Below are 7,842 nucleotides of genomic sequence, written 5' to 3'. Positions count from 1 at the left end.
TGGGGCGGGGCGACGGAGAAGGGAAGGGAGGGGAGAGAGGGGACTACAGCTCCCGCCAACCCCGCGGCAGGGCGGCACAGAGCGGCGCTACCTGCCCCGGCAGGGCAGCGCCGGCAGGTGAGCGCCTGGGACGGGGCTCCTTCCTCGGGCCTGCGGCTCCTCCTCCCCCGCTGGCCGCAGGCCCGCTCTGCAGCCGCGATGCCGTTCCCCATCACCGTCGCGGACGATGCCTTCGACTACCTCTTCAAGATCATCCTGATCGGCGACTCCAACGTGGGGAAGACGTGCGTGGTGCACCGCTTCAAGACAGGGCAGTACAACGAGAAGCAGCAGAACACCATCGGCGTCGACTTCACCGTGCGCTCGATGGACATCGACGGCAAGAAAGTAAAGGTCGGTGGCGGGAGCGAGCCCGAACCTCCTGGCGAGCAGCACCTTGGCCGTGCCATCGTTCCCGTGCAGGTGCCAGGAAGCGGCGGGACGCACAGCAACTCCTGCTCGGCCCTGCCGAAGGCAGCTTGGCAAAAGCTGGCTGCCTTTCTAACCAGGGGTGCTTCCCAGTGGAGCTTTCTCTCAGGAAGATATCCTGGGGGAAGCAGTCACCCTAATTTGGGTACATACTTGCTCTCGTGACTTCTCTGCATCTACCTGAGGAGAGGGCTTGTGCTTTGCCTGCAGGGAGTTCTTTGGAAGCCGGCTATAGTTTGGATGGGATGTCTCTTCCCTCCAGAGATGTGGGGGTTTGAGCTGGGACACCAAGAAGGGAAAACCCCCAAAGTTTGCAAAGGCTCCACTTTGATGTGTGCTTAATTTGAGGGAAGAAGACTTCCAAGACAAACACCAGAAGAAATTGTCAGCTAGAACTTCCTTCTGTGTGCAGATGGAAGTTAGGATGCCTGGCTTTTACATATAGATTTGCTCTGCCCAGACCTGTATTAGGGCTCTTTACTCTTCTTCTTTTGCTATTAAAAGGCTGTAATGTTCTGTATCTCTTACTACAGTTGTTGAAAATGGGTTTCTTGGCCTCTTTGCAAAGCTGGGTTCACCCTTGGAGCTTTCTATTTGGACTGTGTAGATTGACTCTTCAGGCTTGTAAATGGCTTTTCCGATCTAGGGAGCGCAAAGCCACGCTGGTCTGGTAGAGTGAGCTGGGACAGGTCTGGCTGCCTTCTGGACATGGGGCTTCAAATGCTGAGGGCAAGCACCTAGGAAAGTGGTGTTCACTGGTCTTTACAATTTCTGTCCTTTCTCTTACAGATCCAAGTGTGGGACACAGCCGGTCAAGAGCGCTTCCGGACAATAACCCAGTCTTATTACAGGAGTGCCCACGGGGCCATCCTTGCCTATGACCTTACTAGGAGGTCCACATTTGAATCCATTCCTCACTGGATTCATGAAATTGAAAAGTATGGTGCTGCAAACTTGGTCATGATGTTAATTGGTAGGATTTTAGTTTTAAATATTGTGTTATGTAGATTTTTAATACGGACATAAAGCCTCCCTCGTTTTCCTACCACCACTTGAAGCATCTATACACTATGCATTAAGGAAGAATTCAGTTCTAATTAAAATAGATCACCAAATGTGTCAATTCAACCTAGGTTTAAAAAAATGAGGAAAGTCATAGCCTGGTCCTGACAGGACCGAACCCATTGCAGACAGCAAAACCCTTTTTCAGTTGTTCCTTTCCTGCTGGAATAACACAACAAGCTTTGCTGCCAGGCTGAAGGCAGGGACCACCTTGTTGAGTTAGAACTGCAGTAAGCCTGACCCTGTAAGCTGCTGCACAGGAATGTAGCAGCTCAATAATTCAAGGTGAAGGGGGATGCACAGACTCCTGTGGTTCTCATCTTTCCTCTCTGCTCTCTTGATATGCATGCGCATTGCTCTGTAATGGGATTCCGAGCAGGTAAGACAATAGATGGGGAGATGGCTTTTGCAGAGCCTGGAGTAGCCTGCTTGCATTCCACTAACGCTCAGGAAAGTGCCTCTTTGAGGAAAGCAGTGGCTGGGAATTGCCGGGAATGGAGCTGGTAGGAAGCCGTGGTTCCTTTCCCTTGGGTTTCATGGTTATTATTGCTCTTCCTTCCCCCAAGGAAGAAGCTGCAAACGAGAGCACTGGTGTGGTGAAACACACCAGTGTTTTTCTTTCTTGCCTTTATTTCCATTGGCGTGGCTAAGCCTGTTGCAGTGTGCTGAGAGCAGCTCAGCAGCCATGGCTGGGGCAGCACTGAGCCCCTGGCAGGGCCCCTGAGCTGCTGCCTCTGCTCCCAGCACCCTCCGTGCTTGTGCTATGGAGATTTCCTCTGGAAGAAGCAAACGATAAATTCTGACCTGCTTCTAATGCAGTGCTTGGAACTGGGGGCAGGGGAGGTGTAAATCACTGCACTTTGGCTGTTTTTTTTCTAATTTCTGTCATGAGTCTAAAGTAAGAGACTTATCTGTGTGTGGTGGGGGATGGTGGTGGTTGTTGGGTTTTTTTTAGAGAGAGAAGTTCGGAAATCAGTAAAAAGTGAAGCTTTTGTTAAGGATCCAGCTAGGTGCTTTCTTCCAAAGCTGGTGCTGTTTGCTTTACTTACACTGGCAGAAGCCGTTGTACATTTAATTACGCTTAGTCATGTTATACACCTTTCCAGCAGGAGGTTAAGGTTAGGAAACCTAACTTTCCTATCTGGAACTGAAGGAGGAAAAGGTGGATGGGTTCCTTTTAAGGAGGCAAATAACCTTAAAGCTGGGGTGTTTTTTTTGCTGTTTTTTTTTTTTTTGTTTTTTGGTTTTTTTGGGTTTTTTTGTGGCTTTTTTGTGGTTTGTTCAAGTTTGTTTTTTTTTTTTTTTTTTAGAAATACTAAAAGGGACTTTATGGGAGGGTAGTTAGTTTATATATATTCAAGATATGAATTTGATGAAGGGTTGTCTTGAAACTACAAACGTAGACTTCAGCCAGCTACTAGAACTGATAAATCCACATGTGCTGCAAAACTGCCTAAATATACAAAGGTATTTTATCTGAGGTGTTTCATGATAGATTTTGACTAAAGTGCTGCAAGTAAAAAGTTTAATCTATACATGCAGAAACAAGCATATATTTTAGGCATTAAGGTAGCTGATCTGAATTCTTGTCTTTCTTTTTACATCACCCTAAAAGATTGTTTTTTAAAAACTATTCAACTTAAAGGCTACTTAACATTTAAAATCACTAGGGAACAGGACCAACAGGTGCTTCCAAATAATCTTTCACCTACACTAAGTAATTAGATGAACATGGGTTTTTAGTTTTCTCTTGGATTTCATCTCTTTTGCTATCATATTATTTGCTGCAGTTTTAAGCCAGTCTATATTTGTGGCTCTGATGTACTCACATCTTGTTCTATCCAGTAACTCTTACTGCTAACAGAAATCTATTGTTGAACAAAATTGAATTCCTGCATCACATTTAAAAATAAATTTTTTAAAGACTAAGTGGCTGAAGTATCTCTTTGCCTTCTTTTAGGGAACAAATCGGATTCGCTGGACAAGCGTCAAGTGCTGTTTGAAGATGCCTGCACCCTGGCAGAGAAGCATGGGCTCTTAGCTGTGCTGGAAACATCAGCAAAAGAAGCTCAAAACATAGAAGAGGTGTTCACATTAATGGCTAAGGAGCTGATAGCCCGAAATACCTTACAGCTTCATGGGGAGAACCCTCCAAACAGCTTCAGTCTTGACTCCAGGCCAGTGATTGCCAGTCCAAGTGTGGAGAAGACCCAGTGTTCCTGTTGAAGAGAGACTTCAGGGAGAACTTGGAAACTGCCATTCTTATGAGGCTGTTTGATTCAATTTTGTTCAGTTGATGAAAGTGTTTTATGTGGCCTCAAGCCATCTCTCTTGATATTTCTACCTTGCAGTTTGGCTTGTGAGTATTTTCAGAGATCATTGTTGCTGTTGGTAGCACAGGTTGCTTTGAACATAGCAATGTGAACTTCTGACATGAGAGGACTCAGGAAGCTGACAGCCCTTGCCCTAACCAAAGATAACTATAAAAGTTATTGCCTTTAATTATTTCCTTACATGTCTTTCTGGCTGTGTCAGAAGATAAATTTGCACCAGAGTTCTGCACTGACCCTTCTAAGCTGTGTTGCTGGTTTTAAGCACTTTCCTCTCTGCCAGTAGCTGTAAAAAGTCAGACGTGTGCTTGAACAGCACTAACCCGCTCCTGCCTAAACTTTCATTTAGGAGCTTTCCTGAAGTCAGGCAGGTAGCCACCCATCCCAAGGAGCTTAATAACATTTGTGAAAGAGTAGAGGATTTCACATCTGCCCTGAGTTCCTCACCAGACAAACCTGGAGACATCTTTGGGGTGGTGGAACAGGCAGAATATGATACACTTCTTCCTGGGGTGAGAAAAGTTGCCTTTCACTTTGCTTTGTAATAGTCAGGATTGTTTCCAGTACTGATCTCCATCCTGCTACATGGACTTGCTGGGAGCAGAAAAGCTTCCAGTGAAAGAACCTTTTTTTCATTCCTCCCTGCTAACCTCATCTAGCTTTTGATGTGCTGATTTTAACCAAAAGCCTTCTGTAGCTTGTGTGATGGGCCAATGGCAGCTTGAGAGTATCCCTGTAGATTTTCAAGGGAGTATTAAGGATGGATGCAAGCTCCTGTAAAACTCAGCAAGGGGTGAGATGGTTTAAATTAGGTAAAAAAAAAAAAAAATTAATTGTGTTAGAGTGGTAAGGCGATGGTATGGGGTGCACTAGAGAGCTGCCCTAGGTGAGTATATATGCTACTGCTGTGGAGACTGAATGTGGTGGTAGCACTGAACAATGGAAGGTCTTAGACTGCTCCTCCCAGATGCAATCTCTGCTACTTGGGGCTCACTTTTCTGTATACCTGAACTGAATGGAGGGTTTAGGCTGGGTTTTTTTTTTTGGTGAGGGTTTTGGTTTTTTTTTTTTTTTCCTGTTGTTTGCAAGTTTCTTTCCCAGTAGATGAAAACAGGGAAGGAGGAGGAGGAAAGAAATATCAGAGGAAGTTTTTTTGACTGCAGTCCACATATACCAAAGTGTGTCACTTAGTTACTGTTAAGCTATGAACTGCAACTCCAACTCTGTAATGATAAAACACAGTTTGTGTTACATGCAAAGCAGCCTTGGGAAGGCTAGGGTGTTGCCAGCTTACCCAATGGCTGGCTGCCCCTGTTTCCCAAGTCCTTGAAAAATAGGGAAAAACATGTAGCAAGTATGGCTGGAAAATCTTGGCTAGAAGCACAAAAAAAAATAAAGGAGAATGAATCATTAAGTAATAGTCTTGGTAATACATCTAATATTCTTAATGCTTTCTCCGGCCAGGTTCTTTGCTATTACATGCAAAGAGCAGGGGTTAATTCAGCTCTGTATAAGCTGAGGGAGGACTCTTCCATGCTACCCTCTTGCTATAGCCTGCTGTGGAGAAAGCTTCACCTTCAGGCATCCTCCTTCTCATGTTTACTTTTACAATCTTTACTCCTTCATTTTTACTAGCCTAGTAGTTGCATTTTGGTTTGCACATTTAAGCAACATTAAATACCACAGCCTTTCAAAGTGGCAAGCCAGCTTCCAAACACTGAGTTTCTACAGAGCAGTCAAATGTAAGCTTAATATTTCTATTCCTGGTAGTAGATTGTAATCCATCATTTTTACTTTTTTTTTTTTTTTTGTAGTTCCAGAAGACTGCAATAGAAAAAGTATTCCTTTCAGCTCCAGTTACAATCTTTTATTGGTCAAGAATTAGAGGAAGGATGGTACCAGGAGAGTGTTAACTTTGCATGGTTCATTGGGTTTGCCATCTTAATTAGCCACTGCTGTATGAAGTTATTTTGCTTACCCTCAGTATGGAGACTTCTGCAGGCTGATGTGATCCTGAGTGCCCAGCACTGCCAGGTTTCAGGACTCTTGCTGTTCTCTTCCCACACACATGGAGCTACTGGCAAAGCAAGACCTTGGCAGAAAGCTGTGCAACACAGGATCAGGGAGAACAGGCTTGTGACTGTTCCCTTTCCTTTAACAGGTCTAACAGGCTTCCTACTCCTCCAAGAAACTTAGTCTTAGACACCTACCCACTGTACAGCTAAACCACGAGTGTGACCTCTTTTGGTTGGTTCTGTTTGGTGTTTTCCATGAGGCCTTTGTGCAGTTACACTGAGTGGTTTCCACAGAGCTGCTTTTCCAGCTGTCCTCACTTGAGTGAAGAGCAGCACTTGCTAACAAGGTTCTTTGGAGTACATTGGTAATGCTGTTACTTGTGAGGTAATACAGGAAGCTATGAACTTTTTAAAAATCCCCATTATTCTAGACTGTGAGAACCACTAGATTAAAATACAAGCTCAGCACAATCTCTGTAGTTCTGCCTTTCCCCATCAGAGAGCAGATGGAAACACCCAGCTGTGACAAGGCAAAGTAGCACTAACTCCTATGGAGCCTTCTGTTAATGGTTTGTTCCCCAGAACCATATGCAAATTCCAAGTGCTTCTTGACAGCATCATTAATACATTCATACAAAGGGTTATAAGGTTGTTTATAACACTATTTCAAAAACTACTGCTGCCCACAGGTTTCAGTTTCAAGAGCTGCACATTCAGCTTGAAGATGAGCTCATTTGTTATGTTCTTATCTACTGGGAAGAAGTATTTGAATCTTTGCTGTGGCACATTACTTGCCCTGGTGTCACAGCCAGGCCAGATGAGAAGAAGCATTACCTATTGGTGGAACAGGGTAATAAAATAATTAGAAATATTTTAGAATGTACCAAACTGACACCTCCCAGAAACTGACTAGTTAAAAGCCAACACAACCCAGCAGCCCAGTGATGTGGAAGGCACACAGCACTGCATATGTGGTCCAGCTTTGCTTTATATGCAGGAGACAGGCTCTCAGTTACAAAAGCTGAGGTTCTTATCTAATCATTCCATTAATATTTAAAAATAGTTGGAAGGGAGACAATTTTCAGATGCTGGACAGAGGTGGAGCACTCTATCCTGGAGCCTTCTTTCAGGAAGAAGATGCATGCCTGTGGTTTTGAACAAGGAACTGGAAGTGAAGCTTCCCCCAGCCAGGTGAGTGCTCCAACGGCAGCGCTGTTACAGGTGCCCTTTCCCCAACACGCATTTGTGTGTGAGGGGCCCAAACAGTCATTGCTCAGCAAACTGGTTCCTGAAATAATTTTCAAGCACCACTCTTATGCAACTGTGTTAAGATCTGGAACTACACCAACAGGCAATGCTGGGATATCACATTCTTTTGAAAATAGTTCTAGACAGGCCAAGAGCCTGTCCTAAGAGTACTCCACTTTGAAATAGGAATTCTGCTTCAGATGGGCAGGGCTTTCAAAAATCTTTTAAAGCACTTTTTCTAATGCTGCTGTTATATATCAACCTTTAACAGCTGCCTACACAACTTTGTCAATGCAGTCACATCAAGCTGTTGTCAAGCAGGGGCTGACTGGCTTGACAGCGTGTGACAAAAAGCACACCCATGGATAACCAGAGTTCAGCATATCTGCAATTCTGCATTTCCTTGCTATAGCTGTGTCCAGGAACATTACTTCTTACAGTTTTCACTCCTAAATCTAGTTTTGCTAACCTGAAATGAGGTTCACCACAACTACAGTTTAATGCCTTTCTATTGCTAGCAATTAAACTGATTTTGTAGCTACTTGATCCGTGCAGCACAGTCCTGTATTGTAGTTCAGTCCTAAAGGATTACATGTGGATTCCCTCATTTTAAATTGCTGCAGCATTAATAATTTCACCTACACAAGTTTTGTTCCCGAGACACCCATAGCTCATGGTACCCTCCAAATACAAATCTCTGTACCTGCAGTAGCAAGAGT

At 44.4% G+C, this 7,842-nt stretch overlaps 1 protein-coding gene across 1 annotated transcript; it reads left to right on the top strand.

The window, feature by feature from the left end:
• The first annotated feature begins 43 nt into the window (after window positions 1-43).
• Window positions 44-5,274, top strand: RAB19 (RAB19, member RAS oncogene family). Its single transcript, XM_053942576.1, has 3 exons — window positions 44-393; window positions 1,258-1,441; window positions 3,491-5,274. The coding sequence occupies exons 1-3, from the start codon at window positions 199-201 to the stop codon at window positions 3,754-3,756; spliced, it is 645 nt and encodes a 214-aa protein (XP_053798551.1). The 5' UTR covers window positions 44-198; the 3' UTR covers window positions 3,757-5,274.
• Window positions 5,275-7,842: the final 2,568 nt, after the last annotated feature.

The sequence above is a fragment of the Vidua chalybeata genome, chromosome 5 (genome assembly GCF_026979565.1).
Source record: "Vidua chalybeata isolate OUT-0048 chromosome 5, bVidCha1 merged haplotype, whole genome shotgun sequence".
Taxonomy (NCBI): domain Eukaryota; kingdom Metazoa; phylum Chordata; class Aves; order Passeriformes; family Viduidae; genus Vidua; species Vidua chalybeata.
This window is presented reverse-complemented; position numbering and strand designations above follow the sequence as displayed.